Source organism: Rhincodon typus, unplaced genomic scaffold (genome assembly GCF_021869965.1).
Source record: "Rhincodon typus isolate 14 unplaced genomic scaffold, sRhiTyp1.1 hic_rhity00000125, whole genome shotgun sequence".
Taxonomy (NCBI): domain Eukaryota; kingdom Metazoa; phylum Chordata; class Chondrichthyes; order Orectolobiformes; family Rhincodontidae; genus Rhincodon; species Rhincodon typus.
In genome coordinates this window covers 67,351-85,763 of record NW_025965763.1, presented here as the reverse complement: position 1 = coordinate 85,763, position 18,413 = coordinate 67,351, and the positions used below count along the sequence as shown (strand labels likewise).

The 18,413-nt window shown below is 51.8% G+C and overlaps 2 protein-coding genes across 2 annotated transcripts in view; one reads left to right on the top strand and one right to left on the bottom strand.

Moving 5' to 3' along the window:
• The window catches only part of LOC125488280 (methionine--tRNA ligase, cytoplasmic-like), a 34,166-nt gene extending 26,685 nt beyond the window's left edge, over window positions 1–7,481 (top strand). The window contains exons 10-13 of the mRNA XM_048621213.1: window positions 176–359; window positions 3,808–3,879; window positions 4,378–4,458; window positions 7,014–7,481. Of these exons, the coding sequence (XP_048477170.1) occupies window positions 176–359; window positions 3,808–3,879; window positions 4,378–4,458; window positions 7,014–7,142 (466 nt within the window). The 3' untranslated portion in view covers window positions 7,143–7,481. The remainder of the gene's footprint in view (window positions 1–175; window positions 360–3,807; window positions 3,880–4,377; window positions 4,459–7,013) is intronic.
• Window positions 7,482–10,088: 2,607 nt separating this feature from the next.
• Window positions 10,089–18,354, bottom strand: LOC125488282 (DNA damage-inducible transcript 3 protein-like). The gene is made up of 4 exons (XM_048621215.1): window positions 18,322–18,354; window positions 17,233–17,277; window positions 14,263–14,600; window positions 10,089–12,806 (listed from the first exon to the last, which is right to left on the bottom strand). The coding sequence occupies exons 2-4, from the start codon at window positions 17,264–17,266 to the stop codon at window positions 12,426–12,428; spliced, it is 753 nt and encodes a 250-aa protein (XP_048477172.1). The 5' UTR covers window positions 17,267–17,277; window positions 18,322–18,354; the 3' UTR covers window positions 10,089–12,425.
• Window positions 18,355–18,413: the final 59 nt, after the last annotated feature.

Below are 18,413 nucleotides of genomic sequence, written 5' to 3'. Positions count from 1 at the left end.
TCTCTCTGTTCTCTCTGTTCTCTCTGTTCTCTCTGTTCTCTCTGTTCTCTCTCTCTCTGTTCTCTCTCTCTCTGTTCTCTCTCTCTCTCTGTTTTCTCTCTCTGTTCTCTCTCTCTCTGTTCTCTCTCTCTCTGTTCTCTCTCTCTCTTTCCCCCCCACCACCCTCCCTGAGCAGGAAGCGAGCGGGCACAGTGACCGGGGTGGCCGTGAACATGACCTGCCTGCTATCCGTGATGCTCCTGCCCTACATGCCGACTGTCAGCGCCGCCATCCAGGGGCAACTGCAGGCGCCAGAGGAATGCAACTCGCTGACTGACCGCTTTGTCTGCATGCTGCAGGCTGGCCACCGGATCGGCACGGTAAGGAGTGGAGACCGGATAGGCCTTACCGTCGGGACAGAATCGCAAAAGTGCCAAAACTCCAGCTCTGGCAGCACCCCCCACCAAATCAGTACCTGCTCCCCTCCTACTGCTCGGCGTGGGAGCTGGCAAAGTGGCTTCCCTGAGAATATTGCCATCATTTATTCTCTCCGCAAGTTAACACAACCCTCCATGTAACTCCCGAGTCATACAGTTGCACGTTTTGGGAAAGGCAAATCAGGGCAGGACTTATACACTTAATGGTGTGGGCCTGGGGAGTGTCGCTGAACAGAGAGACCTTGCGGGGGGAGCAGGCACATAGTTCCTTGAAAGTGGAGTGGCAGGTAGACAGGGCGGTGAAGAAGGTGTTTGGTCCGCTCGCCTTTATGGGTCAGTGCGTTGAGTACAGAGAGTTGGGAGGGTCATGTTGCGGCTGGACAGGACATTGGTTAGGGCCACTTTTGGAATACTGTGTTCAATCCTGGTCTCCCTGCTACAGGAAGGATGTTGTGAAACTTGAAAAGTTTCAGATAAAGATTTACAAGGTTGTTGGAGGATTTGAGCTGCAGGGAGAGGCTGGGGCTGTTTTCCCTGGAGCGTCAGAGGCTGAGGGGGTGACCTTATAGAGGTTTATAAAACCATGAGGGGCATGGATAGGGTGAATAGACAAGGTCTTTTCCCCAAGGGGGTGGGGGAGTCCAAAACTAGAGGGGGATAGGTTTAAGGTGAGAGGGGTAAAGATTTAAAAAGGAACCTGAGGAGCCACATATTCACTCAGAGGGTGGTGTGTGTGTGGAACGAGCTGCCAGAGGAAGTGGGTGGGGTCTGGTACAGTTACAACATTTGAAAGGCATCTGGATGGGGACATGGATAGGAAGGGTTTAGAGGGATATGGGGCCAAGTGCTGGCAAATGGGACTAGATTAATTTAGGATATCTGGGTCGGCACAGACGAGTTGGACCGAACGGTCTGTTTCCGTGCTGTACATCTCTATGACTCTGTGGTCAGTAGTGTTATGGACCAGACCAAACCCCCTCAGAATATATCAAGATGATAGCCTGAACCCTAACTTTTATCTTAGTTATGGGAAAGTGTAAGGTGCTGTGTGTCGGAGGTGATTTGTTTGGTCAAACTACTGGCCTTTAAGCAAAATGCACTTTATTTTTTTCACACCATAGTTAACATCCAAGCAAAAAAAAATTGGCATAAGTTTTATTACCTTACTTAACCAAAGAATACGTTCTTTACCTATTAATCATCGACCACGAAATTATAGCAGCACCCCACAGACACCCCTTTGGCAAAGGAAGATTTAGCATAACTAGTTTTCCCCACATGCCATATCTCTTCCAGTCCAGGGGAAGGGAACAGCGGAAGAAACTATCTAGCAGCCGAGAGAGAGCTGTGTCAATTGGTCCCAAACCCCAATTGAAAGCTAAACTGAAGCTGCGGGTCCGCATGAGCCTGACTCCAACTACTCGTGCTGCTTTCATCGAAAGGTAGAATAACTCTCAGAGCTGTTTCCCCACTGCCTCTAAAGCAGACTTTCCAGGACCACTGAGGTGACAGAGAAACAGAATATAACAAATCCTTCTTAAAGGCTCTTACTGTCCCACCAATTTTGACGTTGTCTGTAAACTAACTGACCATGCCTTCTATATTCTCATCCAAATCATTCACACGAACAACAGACTAAAGAGGACCCAGAATCGATCCCTGCCGAACGCCCCTGGTCCGAGAAACAGCTTTCTACCTCCACCCGCTGTCTCCTGCCGTTAGGCCAATTTTGTATCCAATTGGCAAGCTCACCCAAAATCCCACCAGACCTAGTTTTACTAATTAGTTTACCATGCGGAAATCTGATCAAAGGCTTTGCAAAGGGATCTTGATCAAATGGGTCAATGGGCTGAAAAATGGCAGATAGAGGTCTATCTGGATAAGTGCGAGGTGTTGCATTTTGGTAAAACAAACAGGGGCAGGACTCTTACAGTTAAGGTAGGGCCTTGGGTAGTGTTGTAGAACAGAGAGACCTAGGGGCTCAGCTACATAATTCTTTGAAGTTTGCGTCACAGGTAGACAGGGCGGTGAAGAAGGTGTTTAGCACACTTGCCTTCGTTGCTCAGACCTTTGAGTGTAGGAGCTGGGGACATCACATTGAAGTTGTACAGGATGTTAGTGAGGCCTGTTCTGGAGCAACTGTGTCCGGTTCTGGTTGCTCTGTTATAGGAAGGATATTATTAAGCTGGAGAAGGTTCAGAAGAGATTTACCAGGATGGGGGAGCATGGTGGCTCAGTGGTTAGCACAGGGACAGGGACCTGGGTTCGATTCCATCCTCGGGCGACTATCTGTCCATGTGGAGTTTGTACGTTCTCCCCATGTCTGTGTGGGTTTCCTCCCACAGTCCAAAGGTGTGCAGGTTAGATGGATTGGCCATGCTAATTGTCCCAGAGTGTTCAGGGATGTTTAGTTTAGGTGGAATTAGACATGGTAAATACAGGGGTAGGGGAGTGGGTCTGGGTGGGATGCTTTTCGGGGGGGCGGTGTAGACTTGTTGAGCCGAAGGGCCTGTTTCCACGCTGTAGGGATTATCAAACGGGCCCTTCGGCCCAACAAGTCCACACCGAACCTCCAGAGCTTCCCACCCAAACCCATCCCCCTATAACCCGCCTAATCTACACATGGGGCAATCCACCCTAACCTGCACATCTTTGGACTGTGGGAGGAAACCCACACAGACACGGGGGAGAATGTGCAAACACCACACAGAGAAGTCACCCGAGGCTGGAATCGAACCCGGGTCCCTGGTGCTGTGAGGCAGCAGTGCTAAACACGGTGCCACCGTGCCGCCCCAATTCTATGATCTATGATTCTATGTTGCTATATGTGGAGGGTTTGAGTTATAAATATAGTTTGGGACTTTTTCCACTGGAACGTGGGAGGTTGAGAAGTGACCTTTAGAGGTTTATAAAATCATGAGGGCAAGAGATGTGGTTGAAGGTAGGTGTCTTTTCCCTAGGGTAGGGGATTTCAAGACCGGGGGCATATTTTTGAGGTGGGAGGGGAGAGATCTTAAAAACAGACGAGGGGCAAAGTTTTTTACACGGAGGGTGATTTGTGTGTGGAATGAACTTCCAGAGGAAGTGGTGGATGTGGGTACAGTTACAACATTTAGAAGACATTTGGATAAGTACATGGATAGGAAAGGTTTGGAGGGATATGGGCCGGGAGCAGGCAGGTGGGACCCGTTTAGTTTAGGATTATGGTCAGCACGGACTGGTTGGGCCGAAGGGCCTGTTTCCATGCCATAGGACTGCAATTATGTGCTTAATGTCAAGACTAAGTCAGCCAAGAAAATGTGAGTTCGCCTCCAGTTTCTAAAAGCTGCAGACTGTCCTCGATCCCCTGCAATTGCAGTGAGCGAGTGATCATGTGCTCATTCCTTTCCAGGTCAGTCCACTGTTCAAGAAACTGGAGGCCGATCAGATCGAGGAGTTGAGGAAGAAATACGGAGGACAGAAGGTAAATAATTCTCCTTACCCCACCCCTGGGGAGCCTTCAGATTCTGAAAGGCACTTTCAAACCCTGTGCCCGATGTTCCTGGGTTCGATACGGAGTAAAGCTACCTCTACACTGTACCACCTCCACCTAACTTCCCCATCAAGCACTCCCAGGGACAGGGACAGCACGGGGTTAGATACAGAGTAAAACTCCCTCTGCGTTGTCCCCCCATCAAACACTCCCAGGGACAGGGACAGCACGGGGTTAGATACAGAGTAAAGATCCTGCCGCTCGTTTTAAAGTGAAAGTAAATTCATTTTTGTCTGCCCTTGGAGACTTCGATCAGATCGCACCTCTCCGCCCGCCCCCCACCCCAACCTCCTAAACTCCAGAGAAAAGGAGCCTCCTTTTTGTGTCCTCTCTCCTAAAGTCCTCAGGCAGCGAAAGTAGGGCACTGGGGAATTGCGGCTCTAATCGTGTTTTCTTTTTTTCCCGTAACTGCGTGTGCTTTGTCCGTAGACACCCGAAGGAGTCAAAGCCGCCCCCGGAGGGGAAGGAAAGGCCGACCCCAAGGAGCTGCAGGACCTGGTGAGCAAACAGGTGAGAGTCTGTGGGCCACGGGGTTGCTAGATGATCCTGTATGGATCGTGGCTTGCGCGCATCTGGACCGTGACCTGGAAGTGTTTACGTTGGGGGTTGTTGGGGTTTGGGGCAGGTTTGCTATTATGGATCAGAGCAGGCCCCCTCGAAATACTCAAAGAAAGTAGCTCACATCTTAACCTTTTTAAGGTGTGTCAAAGCCAAACGTGAAGTGCTGTGTTCCAGATACAATCCGACCGAAGGTGCGCAAAAACGCAGTTTGTTTAAACGCTATAGTTTAAGTGCAAACACAGAAACAGGAATTGGGAACGACAACGATTGGAAAACGTTGCCAAATAATGGGTACAATACCTACTACTAATGGACTGTTCCATGTAGTAACATCCCATAAACACACGCACCTCAGCAAGAAAGGCAGATTCAGTCACAGATTCTGCAATCCAGGAAGGGGGAGAAAAAAAGAAACATCAAGAACAAATTCAGAGAGAATAGCATCAAGGGTGCACCAAGTGAGGCTTCCAACTCTGTTGGAACTCTGGTCAGGCCACAGCCGGAGCGCTGTGTACAGTTTGGGTCTCTTTACTTGAGAAAGGATGCAGTGGGCACTGCGGGGGGGAGCAGAGGAGGTTCACAAGGTTGATCCTGGAGTTGAGAGGGTTGGCTTACGAGGAGAGATCGAGTAAACTGGGAGCGTACTCATTGGGATTGAGAAGAATGAGGGGGAATCTCACAGAAACATACAAAATGATGAAGGGAACAGATAAGACAGGAACAGGGAGGATGTTCCCACTGGCGGGTGAATCTAGAACAAGGGGGCATAGCCTCGAAACGAAGAGCGGGGAGCAGATTTAGGTCCGCGTTGGGGAGGAACCCCTTCACCCAAAGGGTGGTGAATGTGTGGAATTCCCCCGCCCTAGTGAGGCTGCCTTGGTGAATGTTTGTTTGTTTTTAAGGCAAAGATTTGTGAGCAGAGAAGTAATTGAGGGTTAGGGCGAGCGGGCGGGGAAGTGGGGCTGGAAAGGATCAGCCACGATCTTGTTGAACAGCAGAAGCAGGCTCGATGGGCCAAATGCCGCTCCTGACGTCCTTATGACTGGAGGGTCGCCTTTCAGCCTGTGACACCCTCCCCACCCCCACCACCACCCTCAATGTGCAACAGGGATTGGTGCTGGCTCCATTGCTTTTTGTCATTTATATAAATGATTTGGATGTGAACAGAGAAGGGATGGTCAGTAAGTTTGCAGATGACACTGAAATTGGAAATTTGGAGGAAGCGAAGAAGGTTACGTTGATCTTGATCAGACGGGTCAATGGGCCGAGGAGGGGCAGATGGAGTTTAATTTAGACAAATGTGAGGGGCTGCATTTTGGGAAAGGCAAACCAGGGCAGGACTTATACACTTGATGGTGAGGTGCTGGGGAGTGTCGCTGAACAGAGAGACCTTGGGGGGAGCAGGTATATAGTTCCTTGAAAGTGGAGTGGCAGGTAGACAGGGCGGTGAAGGTGGTGTTTGGTACGCTTGCCTTTATAGGTCAGTGCGTTGAGTATAGGAGTTGGGAGGGTCATGTTGGGGCTGTACAGGACATCGGTCAGGGCCACTTTTGGAATACTGCGTTCAATTCTGGTCTCCCTGCTGTAGGAAGGATGTTGTTAACTTGAAAGGGTTCAGAAAAAACATTTACAAGGATGTTGTCGGGGTTGGAGGGTTTGAGCTACAGGGAGGGACTGAATAGGCTGGGGCTATTTTCCCTGGAGCGTCGGAGGCTGAGGGGTGACATTATAAAATCATGAGGGGCACAGATAGGGTGAATAGCTAAAGTCTTTTCTCCAGAGAAGTGGAGTCAAACACTAGGGGGGCATAGGTTTAAGGGGAGAGGGGAAAGATTTAAAAGGTACCTGAGGAGCAACTTTTTCACGCAGAGGGTGGTGCGTGTGTGGAACGAGCTGCCAGAGGAAGTGGATGGGGGCTGGTACAATGACTATTTAAAAGGCATCTGGATGGGGACATGGATAGGAAGGGTTTAGAGGGATATGGGGCCAAATGCTGGCAAATGGGACTATATTAATTTAGGATATCTGGGTCAGCACGGACGGGTTGGACCGAAGAGTCGCACGGCTTGGAAACAGACCCTATGATCAATAGCTTCTGATGCTACTGAAAAAGTTTAAAACCCTGAAACGTGAATCTGCGAGAGCTGGTGACACCCATTCAGGCTGCATGTTTTAGAGAGGAAAGAAATAACCCTAAGGCCTCCCAACCTGAGCGCTCAAGTGGTCCTGTTCAAACTCCCTCTGGAAAGAAACCAGGACAGAACAACCTCTTAAAGCTCCAGTATTGTCACACTGTCGATTTGTAGGGGGTGGGGAGGAAGGATCGAGCTCAGAATTAAGCGCAGGGGCGGGCGCATCAGTAATGTTCGATTTTTAGAGTCTTAGAGCTGTAGAGTAGGTATTTTTTGTTTTGGTTGGGGGGTGGGGGAGGGAGGTGGTTTTAGTTTGACGTGGATGCGATCGGCGAGATTCCGTTTTTAAACACCCTCCCTCCCTCCCTCCAGGGGAGCCGCGTGCGCGATCTGAAGGCGCAGAAAGCAGATAAATCGCTGATCGACGCAGAAGTCTCAACGTTACTGGACCTCAAGAGGAAGTTGGCTCAGGCGGAAGGGAGGGCAGCGGGCAAGAAGTGAGATGGTCACATTCCCTCTACTCCTCTCTCATCCTCATCTCGACCACAAGCTGCGCAACTCTCTCTCTCTCTCTGCGTGTTCCCTCTGCTCTGGGCACAGTTCGATCCCACATGTGTTGGTGCGGTTCCGCGGCAGGGGCATGGCTGTGGGGGGCGCGAGTGCGCGTGTTTGAACGTGTTGTTGGAGTTTCCGGCAGATGCCCTGTGGCTAGGGACCTGTCCTCTTGGTGACTGGCTGCCCAGACGTGACTCGCAAGAAAACAAAAAATGCAACTGGAGCTGGGAAATAAAATTGTGTGTGTTTTATTTTTAAATTTAACACACGCTCTGAACATGGCAACTCATTTTTTTCTTTCAATTTTCTTCACTCATGCGCTGGGATGTGGGTTTTACTGTCTGTCCCAGAGTTCAAAGAACAGTACAGCACAGTACAGGCCCTTCGGCCCACCATGTTGTGCTGACCTGTTATCCTACCCTATGATCAATCTACCCTGCATCCCCTACATTTTTCTAAAAACCCAAAGAACTGCGGATGCTGTAAATCAGGAACAAAAACAAAGTTGCTGGAAAAGCTCAGCAGGTCTGGCAGCATCTGTGGAGGAGAAAACAGAGTTAATGTTTTGGGTCTGGTGACCGTTCCTCAGAACTGATGGTGACTGGGAAAACGTCAGATTATATGCAGAAAATAGGGAGGTGGGTGGGGTAGGGAGTAAACGATAGGATAGAGCCCAAAGAGAGAGAAATACAGTTGGACAGACAAAGGAGTTGCTAATGATCAGGCTGGGAGGGTGAATATTTGTTAATGGGGACTGTTAGTGACTAACAACAGGGGGTGTGTAGTGGCAGGCTGTGGTAACAAGGCCTGTTAGGTGGGCTGGGGGGTTGGGACATGTGAGAGATCAGGCCCTAAAATTATTGAACTCTGTATTGAGTCCGGAGGGCTGTAGGGTCCCCAAGCGGAAAATGAGGTGATGTTCCTCCAGCTTGCGTTGGGATTCACTAGAACACTGCAGCAAACCGGAGACAGAGATGTTGGCCGGGGAGCAGGGCGGTGCATTGAAGTGGCAGGCAACGGGAAGTTCAGGGTCTTTTTTCTGTGAGCAGAACGTAAATGTTCTGCGGTGGTCGTCAAGTCTACACTTCGTTTCCCCAATGTAGAGGAGACCACATTGTGAGCAGCGAATGCTGTAGACTAGATTCTGGGAAGTGCAGGTGAAGTGTTGTTTCATCTGGAAGGTATGTTTGGGCCCTTGGATAGTGGGGAGGGAGGAGGTAAATGTGCAGGTGTTGAACCTTCGCCGGTTACAGGGGAAGGTGCCGTAGGGCTGTGGGGAGGTGTTGGGGGTGAAGGAAGCGTGGACCAGGGTGTCCCGGAGGGAACGGTCCCTGCAGAAGGCGGACAAGGGCGGGGAGGGGAATATGTGTCTGGAGGTGGCGGAAATGGCATCTGATGATCTTCTGGATGTGGCTGCTGGTGGGATGGTAGGTGAGGATAAGGGGAACCCTATCGCTGTTGCGGGAGGGAAGAGAAGGGGTGAGGGCGGAAGTGCGGGAGATGGGTCGGACCCAATTGAGGGCCCTGTTGACAACGGAGCTGGGGAATCCTCGGTTGCGGAAGAATGTGGACATTTCGGAGGCTCCCTTGTCGAAGTTGGCCCTACATTTTACTGTCTTCCATGTGCCTCTCCGAGAGTTGCTTAAAAGTCTCTACAGTGTCTGACTCCACTGCTGGCAGCGCATTCCACACGCCCACCACTCTCCTTGCCACCGTCCTTAATTGCACCTCCCCGTTCCTGGAGAAGGTGGGGGTGAGCCGCCTTCTGGAACTGCTGCAGCAACCCCACCCCCCCCAACTGCGTGCACGTGTGTGTGTGAGGGACACCCTTCACACTGCCGTCAGGGAGGGAGTCCCAGCATTATGTAGCATAGGATTGTACAGGCCCTCCTTGCGTGAAGACATTTCTCCCTCATCTCAGTCCAACCCCGTCTCCTTTGGACTGTGACCCCCTGGTTCTAGACTCCCACCGCCTCCCCCAGTCATCAGGAACATCCTTCCCGTACTTTCCCCCCCTGTCCAGATGTGTTACAGGTTTCTTTCAGATCCTCCACACTACCTCGTTCTCCCAAACTCCAATGAATACAGAGCCAAAGCGCATTGAAATAGGCCTTTCGGCCCATCATATCCATGCTGACCAACCCACACCAATCCCAGTTACCGGCACTTAGTCCTATATCCCTAATTGACCCAATCTCCTCTAACACCTGGATGTTGCTGGGGTTGGAGTGTTTGAGCTACAGGGAGAGGCTGGGGCTATGTTCCCTGGAGCGTTGGAGGCTGAGGGGGTGACCTTATAGATGTTTATAAAATCATGAGGGGCATGGATAGGGTGAATAGACAAGGTCTTTTCCCCCAGGGGTAGGGGGGAGTCCAAAACTAGAGGGGCATAGGTTTAAGGTGAGAGGGGGAAAGGGACCTGAGGGGTAACTTTTTCACACAGAGGGTGGTGCGTGTGTGGAACGAGCTGCCAGAGGAAGTGGGTGGGGGCTGGTACAGTTACAACATTAAAAGGCATCTGGATGGGGACATGGATAGGAAGGGTTTAGAGGGATATGGGCCAAATGCTGGGAAATGGGACTAGATTAATTTAGGATATCTGGGTCAGCACAGACAGGTTGGGCCAAAGGGTCTGTTTCTGTGCTGTACGAGTCTCTGACTCAATGTGACTCCTGCAATCCTAAGATTTCCTCCTCACAAATGCATTTAGTCTCTGCTCAGACTTCCTTTGTGTGGGCCGAGCACTCAGCGGTTATCATAACTTTAGGAAATTTCGCATCCTAACAGCCCGATGATATGTTATCTCTGACTGGAGTAGCGCGCCCCTCAATTCGAGATGGGACGGACACTAGGATGGCGAGTGGTCATTTGGGAGTCTCAGTAAGAGGTGGCTGAAGCATACAGTCATTTTTATTGATCAGAGTTTGCTTTCTTTTAAAAAAACATTTTAACAATACGTGAAGCCCGTGTACAAGACTGAAGAGCTGAAAGGGATAACCACGCTAGACATAACAAATTGGTTCGAGGGAGGAGGGCTAGATTTATTCACATATACTCGCTAAACAAAACACAGAGAGGTTCTACTACTATATAAAAACCGAAAGAACTGCGGATGCTGTAAATCAGGAAGTTGCGAGGAAGGGTCACTGGACCCGAAACGTTAACTCTGTTTTCTCCTTCACAGATGCTGCCAGACCTGCTGAGCTTTTCCAGCAACTTTGTTTTTGTTCCAGAGAGGTTCTAACCTGATTAGTTCAAAGCTTGATAAGGGGAGGGGGAAGCATGGACCTCTAATGGGTCTGTTCCCCAACCCTCATCCTTCTAGCATTGGGGGGTGGGGAAGATGTAAAGGGTGGTGGGTTCGGAAGGTGCCATTGGTGAGTCGCTGCGGTGCGTCTCGCAGACGGTACACACTGCTGCGGCTGTGCGTTGGGGGATGGTGGGGGGAGGGAGGGAGTGTGGCAGGTGGGAGAGGGGCAACGATCGAGAGGGGTGGGGGCTGTTCTGTCCCTGGACGGTGTTGAGCTTCTCGAGTGTTGTCGGAGCCGTGCCCCATCCAGGCGGCTGGGGGGGGGGGTGTTCTCCTCCCCCACTCCCCACTCCTGACTTGTGCCTTGTCGATGATGGGACAGGCTTTAGGGGGTGGGGAGAGTCAGGAGGGGATTTATTCGCTTCAGGATTCCCAGCCTCTGACCTGCTCCTTGTAGCCGCAGGATTGATATGGGGCTGGGGGTCCTGGTTCAGTTTCTGCTCAATGGGTAACCCCCAGGCTGTTGGTAGTGGGGTGGGGGGAGATTGAGTGATGGTAACGCCATTGAACGTCAAAGGTGGGTGGGGGGGGCAATGGTTAGATTCTCTCTCGTTTGGAGACGGTAACCCCAGCGCGTTGTTATGATTTGATATACCTATGTAGAGTGAAAAGGTCTGTGTGTAGTGTAGGCAGATCATACATACAAACATCACAGGGTGATTGAACAGAGCAAGGGACACAAAGTTAACGGCTGCAAAGACAATACATAAAAAGCAAGATCAACATCAGGTTTAAAATCGGAGAGGTCCATTTAGCAGTCTAATAACAGCGAGGAAGAAGCTGTTCTTAAATCTGTTGGTGTGTGTGTTTAAGCCCTTGTAATGTTCTGCCTGCCGGAAGAGGTTGGAAGAGACTATAACCAGTGGCAGGTGTCTTTGATGATGTTGGCCGCCTTTCTGAGGCAGCGAGAAATGTAGATGGTAGTCCATGGATGGGAGGTCGGTTTCCGTGATGGTCTGGGCTGTGCACACCATCTTCTGTAGTTTCTTACGGTCCTGGGCAGAGCAGTTGCCGTACCAGGCCAATACGCTTTCAATGGTGCGTCTGTAGAAGTTGGTGAGGGACCTTACGGGACAGGCCAAATTTCCCGAGCCGCCCGAGGAAGGAGAGGCGTTGTTGTGACTTCTTGATCGTTGCATCAATGTGAGAGGTCCAGGACATATTGTCAGTGACCGTCACTCCCAGGAACGCGACACTCTGCACCTCAGGTCCGTTGATCTAGATAGGGGCATGCACCCCCCCGCCCCAATCCCCCACTTACTTCTTGAAGTCAATGACAAGCTCTTTAGATACTGAGGGATTCAACGATAGCATTGAATGTCAAGGGAGGGGGGAGCGATGGTTAGATTCTCTCTCAATGGTAACCCCCAGGATGTGGATAGTGGGGAGTGGCAGGAAATTCAGCGATGGTAACGCCATTGAACATCAAGCGGTGGGGGGGGCGCGCGGCGATGGTTAGATTCTCTCTCGTTGGTGACAATAACCCCCAGGATGTTGATAGTGGGGGGTGGGGGGGAATTCAGTGATTGTAACACCATTGAACATCAAGCATTTGGGGGGCCAATGGTTAGATTCTCTCTCGTTGGAGCTGGTCATCGCCCACAGAGATGTCCTGGACCTGAGACGAGTGACGCCCAACAACCATCTCCTTCCCTGCCAGTTCGCACTCCCCAGCTCGATCCGGGTGGGGGGGGAGGTGGGATGGTGGGGAATTTCCAAGGTGGGCATTCCGGTGGGCGGTGGGAATTCTTGTGGAATCCGCTCACGTAGCACCTCCCACCCCCCTGTCCCTTGCTGCGAGGTTCTTCGTTCTCCCCTCACTGGAGGAAGGTGAGCCGGTGACGCCGGGGGGAGGTAGGGGTGGTTACCAAAGACAGGAAGACGAAGACGACGGTGGGGACGGGAAGCCACTAGCCCCCTCAGTGAGCATCGACCACCCTCTGGATGAGCCTCTCGCGGACTTCCTGAACCTCTCTGGCCAGCTCCTCGATCCGGTGCCTCAGCCTCTCGTTCTCCCGCGTCAGATTCTCCACCAGCAGCTGGGCTGCCCCCGGGGTGGTCTTCAAGCAGGACGGGCAGCGGACCTCCTCCCTCCTCCGCCTTTTGGTCCCCCGCGCACCCTCTTCCGGCTGCTCCCGTCCCGGCTGGGAGCTGGGAGACGGGGAGGAGGAGGAGGAGCTGGATGGGAGATCCGAGCAGCGCCATGGCTCGTCGGCCAGGAGGGGCTCGTCCTCACGGCCCCCCTGGGCATGGGGGGAGAGGGGTGGACGGTCCCCGGGTCTGGGTGGCGACGCCTCTGGCTGTAAGGAGGAAGAGAACATAAGAACTAGGAGCAGGAGTAGGCCATTTAATAAGGTCATGGCTGATCTTTTTGAGACTCAGCTCCACTTACCCCCCACCCTGAACTCACCATAACCCTTAATTCCTTTACTGTTCAAAAATTTATCTAGCCTTGCCTTAAAAACATTCAGCGAGGTAGCTTCAACCGCTTCACTGGGCAGGGAATTCCACAGATTCACAACCCTTTGGGTGAAGAAGTTCCTCCTGACCTCAGTCCTACATCTGCCTCCCTTTATTTTGAGGCGATGCCCCCTAGTCCTAGTTTCACCTGCTAGCGGAAACAACCTCCCTGCCTCCACCTTATCTATTCCCTTCATAATCTTATATGTTTCTATAAGATCTCCCCTCATTCTTCTGAATTCCAATGAGTATAATCCCGGTCTACTCAGTGTCTCCTCATAATCCAACCCTCTCAACTCTGGAATCAACCGAGTGAATCTCCTCTGCACCCCCTCCAGTGCTAGTATATCTCTTCTCAAGTAAGGAGACCAAAACTGCACACAGTACTCCAGGTGTGGCCTCACCAGGACCCTATACAGCTGCAGCATAGCCTCTCTGTTTTTAAATTCCATCCCTCGAGCAATGACAGACTAAATTCCATTTGCCGTTTTAACTACCTGCTGCACCTGCAATCCTACCTTCAGCGATTCATGCACAAGGACACCCAAGTCCCTCTGCACAGCAGCGTGCTGCAATTTTTTACCATTTAAAACATAGTCCATTTTGCTGTTATTCCTACCAAAATGGATGACCTCACACTTATCAACATTGTACTCCATCTGCCAGACCTTAGCCCACTCACTTAGACTATCTATATCCCTCTGCAGACTTTCAGTGTCTTCTGCACACTTTGCTCTACCACTCACCTTACTGTCATCTGCAAATTTTGACACACCACACTTAGTCCCCAACTCCAAATCATCTATGTAAATTGTAAACAATTGCGGTCCCAACACTGATCCCTGAGGCACACCACTGGCCACTGACCGCCAACCAGAAAAACACCCATTTACCCCTACTCTTTGCTGTCTACTGGTCAACCAATCCTTTATCCATGCCAATACATTACCCTGTAATACCGTGCGACTTTATCTTACGTAGCAGCCTTTGGTGTGGCACCTTGTCAAATGCCTTCTGGAAATCCAGATACACCACATACACAGGTTCCCCACTGTCCACCATGCAAGTAATGTCCTCAAATAATTCCACCAACGGAACAGGATTTTAGACCGATTTCGGAGACAGGGAATGAGATCAACACATTTCCCTCACCTCCCACCCCTCCACTTCCCTGTCTCCACACAGACACACTCCCACCGGAGAGAAGGAGGAGGCGATAGAGATAGGGAGGAGGGCCTCAGCAGCAGGGCTTGGGCACTGGCACAGATGTGGGAATGGGGACCATGACTCCCTTACCTCTGCGATGCCTGGGGACGGCGTGTGATCCTCCAAGACCGGGGCCGGGTACAGAATACTCTCAAGGTCCTCCAGCAGGAGCTGGTTGAGGCGCTGAGTGTCGTCTGCGGGGTCCGGGGGGCACAGGACGCTGTCCACGTCGTCCACCCAGAGCTCCTTCAGCTTCCTGTTCTCCTCCTCCACCCCCCCCGGGCGGTTGGCAGCTGGTGAGGGGTGCAGGACGCTCTCCAAGTCCTCCAACCACGCCTCCAGATCCTGCCCCGACAACGGGACAGGAGCAGCAGGGAACGGGCTGAACGCACTCCAGTCAGACATCAACTCAAGTGTCCCTGGGTGGACTGCACAAGAACAGAGACAAATGTCAGGCAGAGAGACAGATCGCCGTTTCACTCACGTTCCCTCTCTCTCTCTCTCTCTCACATACACACACACACAGTCAGGCACAGGAAACAATACAATCTTCCTGTGTCTCTCTCTCTCATACAAACAGGCAGAGAGACAGAACGCAGTGTCACTGTCTCTCACACACATACAGTAAGGTGCAGATATAGAACACAATCTCTCTCTCTCACACACACACAGACAGAAAAAGAACAGTCTCACTGTCAGTCAGGTTGAAAAACAGAATGCACGCTCCCTCTCTCTCTCTCACACACACACACACACACACACACACACACACACACACACACATAGAAAGAACAGTCTCACTGTCAGGTTGAAAAACAGAATGCAGTCTCTCTCTCTCTCTCTAACACACACACACACACACAGAGAGACAGGTGAAGAAACAACACAGTCTCTCAGGTGCACAAGCACACCGGGTCAGGCAGAGAAACAGTGCAGAGTGTCCAACAGTCAGGTGGAGAGACAGAAAACGTTGTGAACTCAGTTAGGTGCAGCAAAGAACAGTGTCAAACACATACACACACAGTGTCAAACATTATCTGATGCAGCTACAGAGTACAGTGTCAAGTACAGTACAGGTGGAGGCCTGGAGAACACAGTGTCAAACGCACACAGTGAGCAGTCTGTCCAGGGTGCGGGTGTTCAGGCACATCTGCGAGACGGTGTGTCGGCACACAGCAGATATAATGCCAGCTTGTTTATTAGACCATGGTGAATATGTAGAGAAGGCACCAGCTGTTGTTTACTGTCCAGCCCCTGCAATCGTATTTAATCCTGATCGACAGTGTTAATACCGTCACTGGATGCTGTCGGTTAGACAGGACAGAACATGGTCAGGGTATTGAAGGTCCCACAGTCTGCTGAGAGGATTAGAGCCCTGGATCATTTAGGGTGTGGCTTCACTTTTCACTCCAACTCCATTATCCCCCTGCACCCCGTCCCTATCTCCGTCACCGCCTCCAGCCCCCGACACCCACTCCCTATCTCCGTCACCCCCTCCAGCCCCCTCCCTATCTCCGTCACCCCCTCCAGCCCCCTACACCCCCCGTCCCGGAGTAAATTGGATTGTGGAGTTTAAAAGAACAAGACAGGATCTCATTGAAACCACAAGGAGCAGGAGGCCATTCAGCCCATCGGGTCTTCTCCCTGATTCAGTGAGATCATGGCTGATCTGATCACCATCAGCCCCACCCTCCTCCTGCCTTTTCCACTCAATCCCCCTCCCCCTTACTGATTAAAAACCTCACACTGGTCTAGCTCTGCTTGGATACAGGGCCCCCTGAACCGTTCTCATGGTGTTCCAGCTGGGGTCTGACTAGTGCCTTGTAGTTTTAACAAAACCTCCCTATTTTTATACCCCATTCCCTTTGGAATAAAGGCCAGCATTCCACTAGTGTTCCGTATTTCCCGCTGAACCTGGATGCTAATCTTTTTGTGATTCATGGATGAGGAGGATTCCCAAATCCCTCTGTTCCATAACTTTCTGCAGTCTTTCTCTGTTTAAGTAATACCCAGCTGTTCTAATCTTCCTGCCAAAGTGTGTAACGTCCATTTCCCCACATTATACTCCACCTGCTGTGTTTTGTCTCAGGCACACAACCCATCTATACATCTCTCTGCAGACTCTCTGTCATCGTCACCACTTGGCATCCCTAAACCTGTCAACAGTACCGTTCGCTTGCCTCGTCGGAATCATTAATACATATCGCGTGATTACCATTTCTCCAAACTCCCAGGGATACGGACCCCAACCTGCTCAATGTCTCCTCAGAAGGTAATAAGAAACCTCTTTGGGTTCGGGAACAATCTCTCATGGATTACTGTCCTTATGGGAATAGGGAGACCAAAAGGATACAGCATCCTCCAGATGTGGTCTTGCCAACCCCGTGGTACAATGGAGGAAGAGATCAGCCAGGACTGTATCAAATGGCGTGGTGTTCAGTCCACTTCTGCCCCTGTATAAGGCCAGGAGTGGGCCATTCGGCCCCTTGAGCCAGTCTGCTACCCCATTCAATAGACGTTGATCCAACATTCCTCACGTCCACCTTCCTGCCCGTTCCCCGACTGATCAGGAACCTCTCGAGCTCGATCTTCAATATACACAAGGATTCTGTCACCAACCCCCCAACAGCTCTCTGTGGCAAGGACTCACACAACCCTCGGAGAACAAATGCCTCCTCATCCCAGTCTTAAAAATATATTCTGAGGCCCTCTCAGCATTGACCTTGTCTAACCCCTCTGTGCCTAAATGAGATCACCTCTCATTCTCCTCAACTCCAGTCAGTAGAGTCCCAACCCTGTTTGGCCTTTTCTCCTAAGTCAATCCCTCCGTCCTAAGCATCATCCTGGTGAACAGCCTAAAAAAAAGAATGGGCAGAGGGGCTGAATGGCCACCTCCCGTTCCCATGTCGTTACTGTCCAGGTCTTGGGATCGATCAAGGGAGGGAGGGTGAGGACAGAGGGAGGTGAGGAGCTGGCGGAAGATGAAAGGGGAGCGGGGGTGGGCCAGTGAAGGTCAGAGCGGAGGAGGGTGGGGGGGTTGGTGGGGAGGGTCGGTCTTACCGTTCATCAGGTTTGGCAATGATTGGTGTTCCATCGTTGGAAAACCTGACAGAAAGGACAGAAATCGGCTTAGCTGGTCAGGAACAACCCCCACCCACCTCTGCTTTCTCCCTCACCTCCCTCTAGGCACGGCACAATAACACATCCGCTCCCCCCACCCCCACCACCAACTGCTTGGAAAGAACAGAAAGATCCCACAGATGGAAAGCATTACCCATGGCCTCAATTGGTGGTGGGATCTTGCTGTGCTGGAACCGACCGGCCTGTCTCCCTCGCTCGGCGGTGTGGCGCTCAGGGTCGGGGGGGATGGGGGGGGGATGAGGAGAGGAAACCGGGGTACACTGCCCCCACCCTCCACCCTGTGCGTGTGTGTGTGCAGGGATTAGGGACACCCCCCAACAGCTCCACCTGGGAGGGAGTTCCAGGATTTTGACCCCCACCGTCTGCTGCCCCTCGTCCTTCCGGGTTGGGGGGTAAGAGGTGTCGGGTTCGGAAGGTGCCGTCAGTCGGAGGAGGAGGAGCGTTGGCGAGTCGCTGCGGCGCATCTCGTAGATGGTACACACTGCTGCGGCCATGCTTCGGGGAATGGTGGGGTGGGGGGGAGGGGAGGGAGGGTGTGTGGAAGGTGGGGAGGTCTTGCTCCCTGCCCCGGACGGTGTCGAGCTTCTCGAGTATTGTCGGAGTGGAGGCAGGTAGGCAGGAGTGTTCCCTCGTCCTCCTGAGGTGTGTCAAGTCCAATACGATATACCCCAGGAAATGGGGAGACCATGGGAGACTGGGGTGGGGGTGGGGGGGATGGAAGGCAGGACCTCTCCATAGTAACCATCCCACCCCACCCCCACCAAAACCCCCTCAGACTGATATCTGGGGGAAGAATCATCATTGTGGGCCAAAGGGCCTGTGCCATGCTGTACTGTCCTATGTTCTACAAGGTAGGGGTGGAGGTTAGATAGACCTTAGGTTTAGGGTAAAAGCTTGGCACAACATCGTGGTCTGAAGGGCCTGTACTGTTCTATGTATGTTCTAATAGACCCTGTTGCCCCTTCCACACCCACAACCACCCCCCCCCGACGCCCCCAAAATCCATACCAGAGGTGGGGGCGATGCAGTGCCAGAGTTAGTGCAATGTCAGAACCGGGTTAAAATCCAGCTGGTGCTTTTTCGGAGATGCGCCCAAAACT